Source organism: Pleurodeles waltl, chromosome 2_1 (assembly GCF_031143425.1).
Source record: "Pleurodeles waltl isolate 20211129_DDA chromosome 2_1, aPleWal1.hap1.20221129, whole genome shotgun sequence".
Taxonomy (NCBI): Eukaryota; Metazoa; Chordata; class Amphibia; order Caudata; family Salamandridae; genus Pleurodeles; species Pleurodeles waltl.
This window is the reverse complement of record NC_090438.1, coordinates 512437788-512456528: the sequence shown is the minus strand read 5'-3', so window position 1 is coordinate 512456528 and position 18741 is coordinate 512437788. Positions and strand designations below refer to the sequence as shown.

General features: G+C 45.3%; 1 protein-coding gene across 1 annotated transcript in view; it reads left to right on the top strand.

Annotated features, from left to right (window-relative positions):
* LOC138259921 (uncharacterized) overlaps window positions 1-18741 on the top strand; it is a 676397-nt gene that overhangs the window by 172248 nt on the left and 485408 nt on the right. Inside the window, exon 2 of the mRNA XM_069207908.1 lies at window positions 11437-11662. Coding sequence (XP_069064009.1) covers window positions 11506-11662 — 157 coding nt within the window. The 5' untranslated portion in view covers window positions 11437-11505. The remainder of the gene's footprint in view (window positions 1-11436; window positions 11663-18741) is intronic.

Genomic DNA, 18741 nt, shown 5'->3' with positions numbered 1-18741 from the left:
ATACTAATGCTCACTTTTGTTGTTGTGTGGTCGAGCAGTTAGGCTTATCAGAGGATAGCGCAAAGCATTTGTTGTACATACACATGCAATAAATGAAGCACACACTCAATGACTAACTCTAGTCCAATTGTTTATATGGAGCAAAACCATATTTTGTTACTTTATTTCTAGAACCACAAGATTCAGGTTGAAGGTAAGTACATTTGCAAGTAAGTAGCAATCATCTATATCAACAGCACTTTGTTTCACTTCGGTAAATTAAACGGTTTTCAAATAAATAGCAGTACTCTGTTCTAAAAGTTGACTGTGCAGTTGTTGGGAGGGGGGAGAAAATTTAGTACAGTTTTGAGGTAAGTATAAGACTTAAAGTTCCAATCTCCGGGGGTTAGGATGTCCACAGTTTGGGGTTCAAGTCAACCTCAAACACCTTTCAACAGCAATACGGGGCCGGCTGGGTGCAGAGGTCAAAGTTGATGCAAGATTTGGACAATGGGGGCACTTGGAATTGGATCTGCCTTAGTTGAGCACCGGGGGTGCCAGAGGTCAGCACCAAACGCTCACCTTCAGCAGCCGGGTGCAGGATGCAAACGCAGCATCGGGCTCCCAGTGCTTTTCAATAGAGGGGACCCGGGGGTCACAAAGATGCTGCAGGCTAGGTCCAGGGGGACGGTTCCGGAAAACCACAGGCTGGAAAAAGAGGAGGGCCGACTGCTGAACGTTGCTGTACCGGTGGTCGGATTCTGAAAGGCCAGAGGGCTGCGGGTGCAGCGGTACCTTTAGGTGTCGGTAATCTTTGTCCGATTCTCCTGTGGTTAGGGGGCTTCTCCTGATTTAGGCAGCAGGTGTCATTGTGTGGGCCAGAAGGGGTCGGCACAGGGTTGACACCAGGTTGGAATTGCTTGGGGACCTGCTCTAGATCGTTGGGTCACCCGCACATTGGCCGTGGGTGTTGGGTGCAGAGGTGACAGGACTCCCGGATCCGGGACAGTGCTGGAGTCCTTTGCTGGAGTTTCTTTCTGGTCAGGGCCGCTGTCCATGGAAGATCTTGGTCCTCGGGGCAGTCAGTCCTCTTGGGGCTTTTAAGAGGTTGCTGGTCCTGCAGGATGTCTTGCCTTTTTGTAGCGGGGGCTTCAGGAGCTAGAGGCAGGCTGGTAGGGCTGGGGCCAAATCAGTTGGTGTCTTCTGTCTTCTTTGTTGGGAGTCAGCTTAGCAATCTTTCTTCTTCTTGCTGTCATCTTGAGGTCGGCAGGAATCAGGTGAGTTATTTTCAGGGATGCTCTTAAATACTAGAGTTAGGGGTGTTACACGGGTCAGAGGGCAGTAGCCAATGGCTACTATCCCTTAGGGTGGCTACACCCTTCCTGTGCCCATCCCTTTGGGGAGGGGGGGCACGCTGCTAACCCTATAAGTCCCTGTGCCCCAATCCAAGTTGGAGGATTCTGCAGGGAGGGAGTCATTTCAGCTCTGGACTCCTTAGGGGTGGTCCCAGCTAAAGTGGTCACTCCTCCTTGTTTTTCCTAATTTTCCCACCTGACTTGCCAACAAAAGGGGGTTTTGTCCGGTGGGCGAGCGTTTCCATTAGCTGGCATGCCCTGGGTCACTGTTAAAGGGGGACTGAGAATTTGAGGCTTACCACCAGCTGTTATAGTTCCTGCAGGGGGGAGCTGTGGAGCAATTCCACCCAGTGCAGGCTTTGTTTCTGACCTTAGAGAGCACAAAGGCTTTCACCCAATTAGGTCAGAAACCTGTTTGGAAGTGGAAGGCTGTCTCAGACCGGTCAGTCCTTCACAAGAAGTTCAGCTATATTGCAAGGGACATCTCTAAGATGCCCTCTTGGTGCATTTTTCAGTATTTCCAAACTGGCATCAGTGTGGGTTTATTGTGCTGAGAAGTTTGATACCAAACTTCACAGACTTCAGTGGAGCCATCATGGAGCTGTGGAGTTCATAATGACAAACTCCCAGCCCATGTACTTTACATAGCCACACTGCACTTACAATGTCTAAGAATGGACTTAGGCACTGTAGGGGCATATTGCTCATGCAGCTTTGCCCTCACCTGTAGTATAGTGCGCCCTGCCTTAGGGCTGTAATGCCTGCTAGAGGGGTGACTTACCTATACCACAGGCAGTGGTTTGTGGGCATGGTACCCTGAGAGGGGTGCCATGTTGACTTTGCCTTTTTCACCCCACCAGCACACACAAGCTGTGAGGCAGTGTGCATGTGCTGAGTGAGGGGTCCCCAGGGTGGTGTAAGACATGCTGCAGCCCTTACAGACCTTCCCTGGCATCAGGGCCCTTTGTACCAGGGGTACCAGTTACAAGGGACCTACCTGAGTTCCAGGGCTATGCCAATTGTGGAAGCAAAGGTACAGTTTAGGGAAAGAACACTGGTGCTGGGGCCTGGTTAGCAGGGTCCCAGCACACTGTCAATCAAAACTTGGCATCAGCAAAGGCAAAAAGTTAGGGGGTAACCATGCCAAGGAGGCATTGCCTTACACTTCTCCTTTACACAGAAGATGTCCCATGGACTGCTGGAGGATGCAGAGTTGTTTCTAGCAAACAAGCCTTGCTAGCTGCAAAGGTCGCGGTTGAAGAAAAAGGGTGCTGCCCCATCCCAGGAAGGACCCGGAGGTCGCCACTTGGAACAGGAGACAGAGGGTGCCCCAGCAACAGAGAGCCCACGCAGAAGAAGGCAGCACCTGCAGAAGTACTTGAACACGGGTTCAAGAAAACTGAGCAGGGCGTAGGCTCATCACTACAAAAGAGGGTCCCACGAAGCCGGTGGTCATCAGGATGGAGTGCTGGGGACCTGGGCTATGCTGTGCACGAAGGATTCCTTGCAAAAGTGCACAGAAGCCCTAGAAGCTGCAGTTCACGCAGTACACAGGATTACTGTCTGGCATGGGGAGGCAAGGACTTACCACCACCAAATTTGGACAGATGGACCACTGGACTGTCGGGGTCACTTGGATCCAGCTCCTGTGTTCCAGGGACCACGCTCATCACGAAGAGAGGGGACCCAGAGGACCGGTGACGCAGAAGTTTGGTGCCTGCGTTAGCAGGGGGAAGATTCAGTCAACCCACAGGAGATTTCTTCTTGGCTTCCAGTGCAGGGTGAAGGCAGGCAGCCCTCAGAGCATGCACCACCAGGAAACAGTCGATAAAGCCGGCAGGATTAGGCGCTACAATGTTGCTGGTCGTCTTTTTGCTACTTTGTTGCAGTTTTGCAGGCATCCTGGAGCAGTCAGTGGTCGATCCTTGGCAGAAGTCGAAGAGGGAGATGCAGAGGAACTCCGGTGATCTCTTGCATTTGTTATCTGAGGAAAAGCCCACAGGAGAGACCCTAAATAGCCCTTAGAGGCGGATTGGCCACCTAGTCAAGTAAGCACCTATCAGGAGGGGTCTCTGAGGTCACCTGCTGGCACTCGCCACTCAGAGGCCTCCATTGTGCCCTCACACCTCTGGATTCAAGATGGCAGAGGTCTGGGACTCACTGGACGAGCTCTGGGCAGTTTTGTGCCAGAGCAGGGCTGGGGTTTCCCTGAATCGGTGTAGACTGGGTTATGCTAGGAGAGCACCATCTGTGCCCTTCAAAGCATTTCCAGAGGCCAGGGGAGGCTACTCCTCTCAGGCCCTTAACACCTATTTCCAAAGGGAGAGGGTGTAACACCATCTCTCAGAGGAAATCCTTTGTTCTGCCTTCCTGGGACTGGGCAGAAGCCTGTCTGTGGGTTGGCAGCAGCGGTAGCTGCAGTGAAAACCCCATAGAGCTGGTTTGGCAGTACCCGGGGTCCATGCTGGAGCCCCGGGGATGAATGGGATTGGCACCCCAAAACCAGATTTGGCATGGGGGTGGACAATCCCATGATCTTAGACATGTTACATGGCCCTATTCGTAGTTACCATTGTGAAGCTACATATAGGTATTGACCTATATGTAGTGCACGCGTGTAATGGTGTTCCCGCACTCACAAAGTCCGGGGAAATTGCCCTGAACTATGTGGGGGCAACTTGGCTAGTGCCAGGGTGACCTCACACTTAATAACTTTGCACCTAACCTTCACCAAGTGAGGGTTAGACATATAGGTGACTTATAAGTTACTTAGTTACAGTGAAAAATGGCTGTGAAATAACATGGATGTTATTTCACTCAGGCTGCAGTGGCAGTCCTGTGTAATATTGGTCTGAGCTCCCTATGGGTGGCAAAAGAAATGCTGCAGCCCATAGGGATCTCCTGGAACCCCAATACCCTGGGTACCTAGGTACCTAGGTACCGTATACTAGGGAATTATAAGAGTGTTCCAGTGTGCCAATCAGAATTGGTAAAAAAGGGTCACTAGCCTGCAGTGACAATTTTAAAGACAGAGAGAGCATAAGCACTGAGGTTCTGATTAGGAGAGCCTCAGTGACACAGTTAGGCACCACACAGGGAACACATTCAGGCCACAAACTATGAGCACTGGGAGCCTGGCTAGCAGGGTACAGTGAGACATATAAACACACTGACAAATAGGGTTTCCACTATGAGCACTGGGGTCCCGGCTAGCAGGATCCCAGTGAGACAGTAAAAACACAGACATATACTCACAAACAGGCCAAAGGTGGGGGTAACAGTGCTAGAAGGAGGCTACCGTTCTATAAGTAGAAACTAGGTCCCCTTATCGTAGGTGTACTGTAACCACTGCCATCGCTTTCATGCACTGGTAAGGCCAAAAGGCAGCACAGTACACTAGAAATGCTCATTGCCTACTATGAACTGCAGGTATTGCCTGTGGACCTGCGAGCTGGAAATGTGTTCTGAATGTGCATCCTGTGGGGGCCAGGGCAAACAGAACCTGAGCCAATGTAAGAATCTTGAATTTCTCCTTCTTTCGAGGGTGGAGATCTAGTATAGGATAGAGGTTTCTGTCCTTTTTCGGCACTAAGAAGTAGCAGGAATAACAACCATGTCCTACTTCTGATGCTGGCACCCTCTCGATGGTTCCTTTAGAGAGTAGAGCCAGCACTTCCTGCTGGATCAAAAAGAGATCGCCCTATGTCAGCCTAGGCAGGGTTCCCAGAAGAGGAAGGACGTAACTCCACTCCTTGATTTGGAGCACCCACTTGTTGGAGGTTATCGCATGCTATTTGGGTAGGTGTTACCTGATTCTGCCGCCAAAGGGATGGGTGGGCTGTGTTGAGTATCCTTTAAGAGATTATATTGTCAAACCAGGGAACACCATGAAAGTCCATTCCTTCTTGTTGTAGATATAAAAAAAACAGTAGTTCGAGGTAAGTATAAGCTAGCAGTTCTTTATTGTTCCTTCCAATAGTTCATGAGGAAAACAGACATCTTAAGTCCAGGAATGCAACAGCTACATGTGTTTCGCAACAAGACTTTTTCAAGGCTGTAAGGTATACATCAAATAGAAAACATATGTTTCCTCAATCAGATATGGCGAACAATCAGCAAAACATCTAGTTTACTCAAGCCCACAGAGCCAAAGAACTGTGTTTGGGATGCTGCAGATGCCAAAATCAGTGGATATACAAGAACCCACATGCATAGAGAAAATCCCGAGTGATACCATAGAAGGCAGATAAAGTTAAAAACATCAGTGACCACAGTTCAAAAATGTGAAATAGAAAAAACAATAAAGAAAGAGTAAAGCCAACTCCAGGAGACATGTCTCTATATATGTCACACAAGGGTATACAATAAAATAAAAGTAGAAGGGTAACCTTACCCTGAGAATAAACATGCATACATAATGTCCAAGTTATATTGTAGGTAAAATGGATGGTTATAGTGCGGAGAAAAAAACCTTAACAATGTGGAGAATATGTCCATAGACATCCGTCCTGCAAAACTAGATAGCCCATACGACCATGATAAGCCTGAAAAGCAAATAAACGAAAGAAAATACAAGAGTAAAAAATTTAAAAGAATAGAACCAAAGAAAAATTTCCAACAAAAATGAGAAAATGGCCATCACGCTTCGTTGGTAAATACACAACGCATAAAGCATAAAATATAGAGAAAATCAGATTCCCTGAAAAAACTATAATAAGAGTTTGAAAAGAGACCAGGGATAAACAAAATAACCTAATTGAGCAACCGCCAAGAACATATTTTGGAATGTCACATATATATATATATATATATATATATATATATGTGGGTTTTTTATTTGTAAATGCATATTTCAGGGGACGCAACTTTTCTATGCTCAATACAGTTCTGCTAGCTCGCGGTAGATTAGTAGAGCTTGTTCAAGGTTTTCCAAACACAAATCCTTTGAGAATACTTTTGGGGGTATTTAGCCATTAGAACCGCTATCCTCACATGGATATCTGTACTACTTTATACTGCTTCCCATATTTTTGAGTGTAGAAGGTTTATTGACGTAGTTTTCCTAAGTGTTCATTTGAGATTATTCTTTCACCATATTTTACCTCTCTCTAACTGGTTGTCTGTGTGGTTCATGGACAATTACAATTCTTTCCTTTATCTCTTCACTTAGTACATCCTTGGATTACGCTTGTGGCTTTATATATATATAAACTGCGCTATCGAGTCCCACAATGTGTGGCTCTATCGGCCCAAGAGGCATGTGGTGTTCACAGACCGCTATGCCAGGCTGGTGGAAGAAAAGATCCTCCACTTGAATGTATCCATCTTCTTTGATTCTTATTGGGGTAGTGGTAGGGAATGCACTTGGGTTAAGTATGGCTTTTGAGGTCTACAACACAAGGTTCATGGGAGAGGGATGTAGGATGTGGAAGGCCAAGTCTCGGGCAGGAGGTGGAAATCCAAAATAGGGCTTAGCCCTGGCCCCATGAGAACATCAGTGAGTAGGTGCTTCTCAGAGCTGACCACTGGTTAAAGCACCTCTGTCAAGATGTTAGTCTTAACCGCAACGTAGAGCAACTGTAGGTCCATGACAGAAGATGCTCCTTCCTCTGTGGTAGGGCCTGGGGTAGAATCAGGCCAGAATCTGGTGAGGTGTCCCGACCACTTGCATCATCCAGCTCCTCATACCCATATTCCTGCTGGCAGGGATCATTCTCCAAGAACACATAGCCCTCTTGATCATCACCCTTCTCTTGGAAGGTGGGTCTTCCCAAGGGTGGCAAGGCCAGGGCTGACCGAGTTGGTCCGGTTGGTACCAATATCAATGTCGAGTGACGTAGAAGCAGAAATGTCTTGGAGTCTGGGAGAACAATAGGGTCCTCCTCAAGCATGTGAGTTCTGTGGTGCTTAGCAAGCTGGGACATGTGTAGGTGCCGGTGTCCTCGTCACTCCGGATCCAAGGTCGATCCAGAGGGTCAGGGTGGCATCTGAGGCAAACCCATCTGTGGTAATTCAGCAGGGGCACCTCTTGGCTCTGTGGGGTCTAAAGATAGTGTGGATGGCAGCATGGAACTCCTTGAGTTGGGCAAGGATGGTTCCAGAAAACTCAGAGAGGCTTGCAGTGGATGCAGCCACCAGCTCTACTGATGGAGAACGGGGCCTAGAAGCACAATGCTGACTAGGAGAGTCCGAAGACCACTTCAACTACTTTTTTTTTTGTGCTTCTCTATCTTACCTAAGTTGTACAATGATGAAGTGGAGTGGAATGACAATCGTCCTCAGAATCGGCTTGGAGAACAGGCCCTAGATCTCTGTCGTGATCAGGTCCGAAGTCGGCACAGAGCTGCCTCTGCTGTGCCACCGAAAGCTTCATCGCCCACTTGTGGAGCTTTGACTTGGAGTCGGCACAGACCTTGATGTCAGCTCAACCTAGCCACCACAGGCAAGCAAATTGTGGGTCAGAGATAGATATCTGTTTGCAACATTTCTCAAATGTTTTAAATCCTTTGGGTTTGTTGGGGGTCATATCCCTGGCACAGTGGGGGCAGAATGCTTAAAAGACAACAAAAGGGTCAAAAAGTGGTTAACAAATGACAGAGGTAGCTCTTCGGCTTAGTGCTGTTGACTCAGAAAGAAAGAAACATATGTCATTGTGCCGGATGGCATCTATATAGGCACTTCATGCATGACTTTTGATAACAGTGACGCAGAGCTGATCGACGACACCTACCATACGCAGAGGTGCTGTTCAAGATTTTCTGAATTTAGTCTGACTCCTGGGGAACATTCTAAGGGGAGGAATCTGCAGTTGGAAATCTCTATCACAAAAATATCTGTCCCACTTTTAAATACCATGCACCTTAACTTGTATGGTATAAAGGGTGACCTTTTTAATAATTAAAAGGGGTGTTTCCCTGTCAAAGTCAAGTTATATTGACATGTCAGACTGCAGATTTAAACTGCAGCAGCTAGGCTCCACCGGTAGGCCTGAAGCCATGTTTTCCCTGCCTCACTAGTCCATGGCTCAATAAGTGCTGCAGTCCTCAGGTGACAATTAACATCCCATGCCATGGGTTGCGTTTTCTACACCTTAAACTATGGCTTTACATGAAAGTTTAAAAAAAACAATCTGGGATTAGCACATGTTTACATGTTTGAGGGGTCAGAGCACATACACTGGTCTCTGGAGAGCAGTGCCACTGTGTGAAGAAGCTAAAAACCAGCAATTAAATTCAGTAAAACATGGGGGTGACCACGGAATAAAAGGGGGCAGGTCCATTTTCGGACAATAAGTAAAGTGAAAATAAAGACACGAGCCTCGATGATACGTTTTAATATACATATTAATTATCTGGCCACTATACAGGGAGTGCAGAATTATTAGGCAAATGAGTATTTTGACCACATCATCCTCTTTATGCATGTTGTCTTACTCCAAGCTGTATAGGCTCGAAATCCTACTACCAATTAAGCATATTAGGTGATGTGCATCTCTGTAATGAGAAGGGGTGTGGTCTAATGACATCAACACCCTATATCAGGTGTGCATAATTATTAGGCAACTTAACAAAAAACAAATATATACCCATTTCAATTATTTATTATTACCAGTGAAACCAATATAACATCTCAACATTCACAAATATACATTTCTGACATTCAAAAACAAAACAAAAACAAATCAGTGACCAATATAGCCACCTTTCTTTGCAAGGACACTCAAAAGCCTGCCATCCATGGATTCTGTCAGTGTTTTGATCTGTTCACCATCAACATTGCGTGCAGCAGCAACCACAGCCTCCCAGACACTGTTCAGAGAGGTGTACTGTTTTCCCTCCTTGTAAATCTCACATTTGATGATGGACCACAGGTTCTCAATGGGGTTCAGATCAGGTGAACAAGGAGGCCATGTCATTAGATTTCCTTCTTTTATACCCTTTCTTGCCAGCCACGCTGTGGAGTACTTGGACGCGTGTGATGGAGCATTGTCCTGCATGAAAATCATGTTTTTCTTGAAGGATGCAGACTTCTTCCTGTACCACTGCTTGAAGAAGGTGTCTTCCAGGAACTGGCAGTAGGACTGGGAGTTGAGCTTGACTCCATCCTCTACCCGAAAAGGCCCCACAAGCTCATCTTTGATGATACCAGCCCAAACCAGTACTCCACCTCCACCTTGCTGGCGTCTGAGTCGGACTGGAGCTCTCTGCCCTTTACCAATCCAGCCACGGGCCCATCCATCTGGCCCATCAAGACTCGCTCTCATTTCATCAGTCCATAAAACCTGAGAAAAATCAGTCTTGAGATATTTCTTGGCCCAGTCTTGACGTTTCAGCTTGTGTGTCTTGTTCAGTGGTGGTCGTCTTTCAGCCTTTCTTACCTTGGCCATGTCTCTGAGTATTGCACACCTTGTGCTTTTGGGCACTCCAGTGATGTTGCAGCTCTGAAATATGGCCAAACTGGTGGCAAGTGGCATCGTGGCAGCTGTACGCTTGACTTTTCTCAGTTCATGGGCAGTTATTTTGCGCCTTGGTTTTTCCACACGCTTCTTGCGACCCTGTTCACTATTTTGAATGAAACGCTTGATTGTTCGATGATCACGCTTCAGAAGCTTTGCAATTTTAAGAGTGCTGCATCCCTCTGCAAGATATCTCACTATTTTTGACTTTTCTGAGCCTGTCAAGTCCTTCTTTTGACCCATTTTGCCAAAGGAAAGGAAGTTGCCTAATAATTATGCACACCTGATATAGGGTGTTGATGTCATTAGACCACACCCCTTCTCATTACAGAGATGCACATCACCTAATATGCTTAATTGGTAGTAGGCTTTCGAGCCTATACAGCTTGGAGTAAGACAACATGCATAAAGAGGATGATGTGGTCAAAATACTCATTTGCCTAATAATTCTGCACTCCCTGTAGTTTTCTCTTCGATGTTGCACTTGTCTAAAACCAAGCAGAATAACTTAGATTTGTCTTTGGTCGTTTTCCCGCCTGGTACTATTAAAATGAGATTGGGCTAACCTTTTACGGACGTTCAGATGTAATGGCCCGCTGAAAAGTCAAGAAGTAAAATTTTGCACCTGTAATCTATGCTGCAGTGACAACTTGAAAAAAACTACGGTGTGGGATGCTGCCCGAGGGATTGCCAGTGGCTTAGATTAGTTCAGTTATTTCATCCTTCATCCTGTTTTTGCAGTGACCATTTAAAGTTTTTTGTTTTTTTTTATTTTTTTACAACGTATTTGTACTTTGTAAAGAGATTTAAGGAAATTCTATGCGCTTCTTCCACTGAGACATAGTGATATATGACTATAAATGAGGCTCTTGTTTTTTTTCTGGATCACTACTTGATATAACAGCCCATTATATATTTTTATGCGAAGCTGCTAAAGTCAATGTTTAGGTGATCTGTTTGAAAGTACAATAGACATTTTATAATTATTTCTTTTTTTACTATCGTAACTAACAAATGCAGTTTCTTCAATTCTATTGTTGCTGTTTATGAGAGCAAATGTGTCTAATGTACAATACATTAATAATACTTCGTGTTATATTCGTGCTCACGCAATCAAAGCAAAGGAGCATCATTGATCGTTCATAGCTGTGTAGCTCTTACTGATAGTTGTTGCGCACCTTTGGGAGCTACGCTTCACTTATTCTGCAGATACTATTCTTTTAAGGCCTCTTCCTAAAAACCCGATCTTGTACTTAGAAGGTACTCTGCTGCATGTATTATTTAAATATGGAAGACCATTTTCTTCTCACTTGGGAGTCCGTTTTCTGTACCTTAGAAACAAGAGACAATTGCAAAAGTAGAGGTGTGACAGAGTAGCTTTATTGTCACTGTGGTTCTTCTAGTTTAAGATTATTTTCAATATCAAACACCTTCATCCACACACTCGTATCTATGCTTGTTTCCAAGTTAGCATCTTGTTTAGAAGGGTTACTGAGGTTAATTCATAGGTGGTGTTTGGAAGTTGCACCAGTGCAGAAGCATCAGGGTACAAATGGGGAATACAATTTAAGAATCTGTTTTTGACTAGATCACAGGGTATCACTTCAAAGATAGCTTCATATTTTTTTCTTTACGTTCCTCTAAAAGGTTTACACAGATCCTGGCAATAACACAGCCGGCTACTCCATCAAATGCAACGATAACACTATTTGGCCAATGTCAGCTGCTGATTTTAAGAAAAAAATCGCCCCTGATAAGAATAAAAGAGTGAAAATCACACCATCTGTCTGTAAGCGGAAGAGAAAAGCGTCAGGTTCAGCTTTACACCAACACAATCAAGAAACTGCAGAAGGAGCTGTGGACAAAGGAAAAAGTATGTACGCTGGTATCTTAAATTATTCGGTGTTTTGATTTCAAGGGGCTATGCTTTCCCATGTTGTTGAAGTTCAGCTTTGTTCAAATATCCCGTGTCTAGCTAAAGTAAATAATTACATTGTTTTTATATAGTACTACATATCCAACTTATGCCACTTCAGAACTCGGTAAATTATAAATGTTACAGTCAACCAGTTTATGGACTGAATTTACTGACCTCTGAAGGCTGAAAAGCTTAGTCTGCATTGGCAGGATTTGATTACCTGCTCAGCTTTCATGCATCCTCTTTTGATCTTGCTTGTAGGAAAATGCCACTTTTGGCATGGTTACACCCCTCCCCCCCCCCCCCCCCCCCCCCCACACACACACACACACACACACACACTTTTTGCCTAGTGTTGATGCGACTTTGATTGAAAGTGTGCTGGGACCCTGCTAACCAGGCCCAAGGACCAGTGATCTTTCCGTAAAACTGTACCTTTGTTCCCAAAATTGGCACAGCCCTGGCACCCAGTTAAGTCCCTTGTAAAAGCTGCCCATTGTTCCAAGAGCCCTGTGGCCAGGGAAGGTCTCTAAGGGCTGTGGCATGTAATATGCCACCTTGGGGACTCCTCACTCAGCACATGCACACTGCCTTGCAGCTTGTGTGTGCTGGTGGAGAGAAAAAAGGCTAAGTCGACATGACACTCCTCTCCTGGTGCCATGCCCACAAACCACTACCTGGGGTATAGGTAAGTCACCCCTCTAGCAGGCCTTACAGGCCTAAAGCACGGTGCACTATACCACTGGTGAGGGCATAGCTGCATGAGCAATATGCCCCTACAGTATCTAAGTCCATTCCTAGACATTGTAAGTGCAGTGTAGCCATATTAAGTATATGGTTCGGGAGTTTGTCATTACGAACTCCACAGCACCATAATGGCTTCACTGAATACTGGCAGCATTGACATCAAACTTCTCAGCATAATAAACCCACACTGATGGCAGTGTGGGATTTATTGAACAATGCACACACAGGGCATCGTAGAAATGCCCCCTGTATGTTGGCCCAACTGCTAGTTTAAGACTGACCAGTCTGTTCCAGCCTACCACTTTCAGATGAGTTTCTGACCACATGGGGTGAATGTTTTTGTGCACTCTGTGGTCAGAAACAAAGCCTGTCCTGGGTGGAAGTGCTTCACACCTCCCCCTGCAGGAACTGTAACACCTGGCGGTGAGCCTCAAAGGCTCAAGCCTCGGATTACAGTGCCCCCAGGGCACTCCAGCTAGTGGAGATGCCCACCCTTTGGACACAGCGCCATTTTTGGTGGCAAGTCCGACTGGAAAATTAGGAAAACAGGGAGTTGACCACCTTAGCCAGGACCACCCGTAAGGTGTCCAGAGCTGAGGTGGCCCCCCTCCCTGCAGAATCCTCCATCTTGGTTTGAAGCACAGGGACCAATAGGGATAGGAATGTGCCCCCCTTCCCAAAGGGAGTGGGTACAAGGAGGGTGTAGCCACCCTGAGGGACAGTAGCCTTTGACTACTGCCCCTGACCCTAACACGCCCCTAAATTTAGAATTTAAGGGCCTCCCTGAACCCAGCTCACCAGATTCCTGACGACCTCATGAAAGAAGGACTGCTGAGCTGAAAACCCTGCAGAGAAGAGGAGACGACAACTGACTCGGCCCAAGCTCTACTGGCCGGTCTCTTGCTTCAAAAAACTGCAAAAGAAGAGCGACGCGTTCTACAGGTCCAGCGACCCATGAAAAGCCTCCATGGGACTGCCTACATCACAGAGGACCAAGAAACTCCAGCGGACCTGTCCAACAAGAAGGATGTAGAAACTGCTTCTAAAGGACTCCCACCTCACTCCAGAAGCGTGAGTCCTAAACCACTCCACAGCCCGTGTCCAGGTGGCCCAACTAGCCAGAGAGGATCCCCAAGCGATTCCGACCGAGTGTTCACCCTGGGCTGACCTCTCCACCCCTCCACGACGATGCCTGCAGAGGGAATACTGAGGACCCACCTGACAGCGACGGCCCGGCACGAAGATATTCGACACGTGGAGAAGCACTGCACCCGCAGCCCCCAGACTCAAGAGAAACTGACTACAGGTGCAGCTACAACCAGCAGGCGGCCCTCCTCCCTATCCAGTCGGTGGCTTGCCCGGGAAGCCCCCCTGTGCCTTGCCTGCAGCGCCTAGGTGACCCCTAGGGTCATCCCATAGAGTTCAATTGGAAACCTGATGCCCTGTTTGCACACTGCACCCGGCCGTCCCTGTGCCGCTGAAGATATGAGATTGGTGCCTACTTGGGACCCGTCCAGTGCTCCTCTAAACCCCCCTGGTCTGCCCTCTGACAACGCAGGTACTTACCTGCAACAAGACCAGAGCCGGAGTACCCCCTGTCTCCATAGGGACCCATGTTATTTTGGCACTTGTGTGACTTCTGCACCTAACTGGCCCCTGTTGCTGGTGCTGGGTGCTTGGTGTTATCTTGAACCCCCCAACAGTGGGTTACCTATGCCCCGGAGACTAAATCTGTAAGATTGTTACTAACCTCAGAAATGGCACTTCACTTTTCAACAGTTCCTGGGGGAGGTAAGTAAACTGTCCACTTTTAAAATAGCTTTTTGCTATTTTTAAGAAAACTGTATACATTGTTGATTCCATTCCAAGTTCTAAGTATTACTATGCAAAGTACCTTTCATTTTATGTACTTACTTGCAAACAGAATCTTGTGGTTCTAGAAGTAAATTAACACATTTTCTGTATAAAATCCTATTGGTCTGGAGTTAATTCATTAAGTGTGTGTTTCTTCTATTGCTTGTGTGTGTACAACAAATGCTTATCACTACCCTCTGATAAGCCTAACTGCTCGACCACACTGCCACAAATAGAGCATTAGTATTATCTAATATTGCATCTGTCAAGCCTCTGGGGAACCCCTGGACTCTGTGCACACTATATCTCATTTTGATATAGTACATACAGACCCAGCTTCCTACATTGCAGGTTGGTGTGCTGCTGGTTCTTGCCGGCGCTGGCCTGGAGGCTCTAGTTGTAATGGGCTACGAGAAAATGCTGGCATGTTTTCTGGCTTGGCACCATTGTTGGATGGAACATGTCCTCCTGTTTCTACTGGGTATTACTTTCCCTTCCTATATGACTGTTTGGCCTGTAAGCCTTAGAGCTGGCAGGACTATTTTTTCTTGCAGTAGCAAGTTGCTGTTGGCCCTGTGATCTTCGAGTGTTGTGGAGTTAGCGGGTTTTGTTTCCTTGCCTTCCTTCCTCCCTCCTGGTTCACTTCCATGAGTTGGTGTGTTCCTCCTTGCGTGGTTCCTTTTTTTAAAGCCAGAGTTAATCAGATCCAATACATATTGCATTTATGAAAAAATAGTAAATGATAAAGAGGAGTGATGGCAAAAGAAAAGGTCCAGGAGAGGAACTGCATTTCTGTTGTGGTTACAGAAATAAATACATTCATAAACAGGTTAACAGGGGAAAACATATCAAAAGAAAGAATGTTAAGGGTCATAAGACCCATAGAAATAAAAACAGTAGCTGCGTTAAGTAAAGGGTTGAATTCATGCAAACAGTTGTGGGTTACCAAAGACATCCACACTTCCCAATTGAATTTTGTAATCCATAAGTAGCAGAAATATGCTGCTGAGAATCCTTGGCAATCAATCAATCAATGCCACGTTGGTGGGCCCTGAAAAAGGTTTTTTTTTTTTTTTTTTTTTTTCAGCACTCCAACGTGGCATTGATTGCTTTTGTGCTCTTAAGCTTTCAAATAGCTGTCTAGAGCCATAAATAGATGCAAGGATTCTCAGCAGCATATTTCTGCTACTTATGGATTACTCACTTGTGTAATGCAGGAATAATATATTGATTGGACTATTTGAAGAAATTATTCTTGTGAAGGGTTTGGCGCTCTTCATTAGTCCTGAGGAAGCCCATAGTTAGAGGGGGTGAAACGTGTTGACCTTCTACACTTGAGAGGTTGCAAGCAAGATTGAATCTATCCTTTAAGGACTTTACATCACAGGCCCTTTCATTTTTCCCTTTGAAAGTAAGGATGTTCTTATTGTTAAATGTTTCATGTTTATTGTTAAGTATTGCATGTATGCGGTGTACTAACTAATTCGTTGGATGTGTACACCTATTCTTTGTGTACATAAAATATTGTTGCAATCAGATTGGTTGTCTTTGTTGTTGGGATTTACAAAGCGGTTTCGACAAAGGAGCAATTAAATTGTGTACTCAATGATTGGTACTTTGCTTCATTGAATGTGACCTATGATCGTATTTGTTCCTATTATATAACCTAATACTTCAGATAATATTGTTTATTACCCAGGTCTATTAGGGTTAATTGGGTAGACCCCTATGGTTTTCAGTAATTAGAATCAAGAGCAGCCTTCTGAGCCCAATGTCGAACTCCAGTCTGTACCCCAACATGACATCCAGTGCAGTGAGCAAGATCTTGTATCCAAGAGCTATCCTTATCGCATTAAGCACCTTCTCCCAGTACTCCCTAGGGGCAGGGCATGCATAGAACATATATAAAGTATCTGTTGCAAATAATCCACATTTAGGGCATTTAGCTTTGTCTGAACTACCATCCATGCCCGAACTCACCATTGGTTTTTCCAGAGTATAGTAAAGCATACATATTGACATAAATGTATGCACTTTTAAGTTCACCAAGTGCACAGTGCCCTCCACTGTCTCAAATACACTATGTATGTCTGAGGGCAGCAGTTCGCAAGAAAGAACTTCACTCCATTTGGCCGCTGGCCAGGGGAGATCGTCTCTCCTTTGTTCGCCTAAACCCTGATACATAATGGTAATCAGAGACTCCCAGCTAGATCTAACAAGTTTTAACATTACAGAGGAGCTTTTCAAATCTACGGAACCAAACCCTAATATCAAACAGTTGCCCCATTGTAACAAGCTCTTGTCTTGCCCATGCCTTACAGATAGAATAATGAAAGACTCCCGGAAACACTAGATTATCCCAGAACAGTGTTTTCTGAAGAATTAGGTTTGGGGAGTACTTGGACGAGATTTCTTGCTGAAAGGTTACTGTATTCCTTACAAACTGGAACCACACCTGCTTGTAATGATTAGGATCAGTGATCCGATATTAATAAAAAAAGAAAAGCCAGTGATCAGGGCCTAAAGCCGTATGATAGCACTATCTGTTCCATCGTTTCTAATGGTAAAGGCAGCCACATTGTCTGCACATGCACAGACTTTCAGTTTGTACCCACTGGAAATCAAAGACTCTATTTCCATATTCTTCTGCATCACCCGCAAAAATGGTTTAATGTATAGGGACAATAAGATGAGAAAGCAGGCAGCCCTGTCAGGTACTCCGCTGTATTTTAAAAGATGTTGTTATAATGTCAGCATATGCTAATTTGGCAGACTAGGATTGGTACAGAGACTGTACTCATTTAGAAAATCGCTCACCTATCCCTTAAGCCCCCATTGCGGCCCACAGACAGTCCTAGGCCACCCAGTCAAACGCTTTCTCGGCATCCAACAAAATCATTGTCAGCTTATTCCCCATTTTCTCCACTACATCAAATGCAGCAATTGCCGTGTTAATAAGGCTAGAGGTATCTCGGCAGGGAACAAAACAATGTTGTTATGCAGAGTCAATATGGTATAATGATGAGGCCAAGTGATTGAGTGTCTTAACAAATATCTTGGCATCAGCATTAATAAGCGGTATGCGTTGATATGAACCCATCGCTTCTGGTGGCTTGCACTTCTTAAGAAAAATCATAATCTTAGTCATATTCCAGGAATCTGGGACTTCGCTGACCTCAATGTACCACACTGAGAAAGGTGGTTAGTAAAATGCTTTTAAAGACTTTATAAAATTCCAATGGAATAGTATCCTCCCCTGCTACCTTCCTGGAGGGGAGCGTGGCAAGGGCATCTTCCACCTCCCCTGCTGTGATAGCTCCCTGCAAGGATGCTACCTGTGTGGCATTCAGTTTTGGTAACCTACTACCCTCAATATAAGCACTTGCGCACGTTGAACCAGAGATTGATGGAATAAGCCCACATAGAATAGTGAGAATTGCATGTCTGTGGATTGAGGAAGAGTGTGAACAGGTCTATCCAAGCCAATAATATGCTCTGTTGTCCCACCAGCCCTTTTTTTTAGACATCTGATGGGTCAGTATACAGCCCACCTGCTCCCTGTAATAGTATTGCACAGCTTTGTTTTTAGAATAACTGGCCACCGCCTGATCCTTAAGGTATTGGTCCAATAAAGTTTGAGTTGTGATGAGCTGGGCATAGAGAGCTCGCTTGTCAGGTTACCCAACCTAATAGCTGATGAATGCTTAATTTCCAAAAGTTGCATTTCCAGAGTAAGCTGATTGTCCCGGTCCTGCCTTGCCTTATTTGACTTGTAGATGTACTGTGCAGTAATACATTGTAGGAAGTTGGCTCTGTATATACTATTTCAAAGTAAGAAATAATGTGCACAGAGTTCAAGGGTTCCCCTTAAAAATAAGATAGTGGCAAAAGTAGATAATTCTAATGCTCTATTTTGTGGTAGTGTGGCCGAGCAGTAGGCTTATCAGAAGGTAGTGTTAAGCATTTGTTGTACACACACAGGCAATAAATGAGGAACACACACTCAAAGACTTACTCCAGGCCAATGGGTTTTTATATTGAAAAATATATTTTCTTAGTTTATTTTAAGAACCACAGGTTCAAGATTTACAGTTAATACTTTAAATGTAAGGTACTTCACTTAGATACTTTAGGAACTTTGAATGAAAACAATATCATGTACAGTCTTTGTAAAAATGGCAAATAGCTATTTTCAAAGTGGACACAGTGAAAAAATCAACAGTTCCTGGGAGAGGTAAGTAGAGGTTAGATTAGGAGGTAAGTAAAACACTTAAAAGTCTCAGTTCTGGGGCATAGGCAGCCCACCGTTGGGGGTTCAAGGCAACCCCAAAGTTACCACACCAGCAGCTCAGGGCCTGTCAGGTGCAGAGGTGAAAGAGGTGCCCAAAACACATAGGCGCCTATGGCGAACAGTGGTGCTCCGGTTCCAGCCT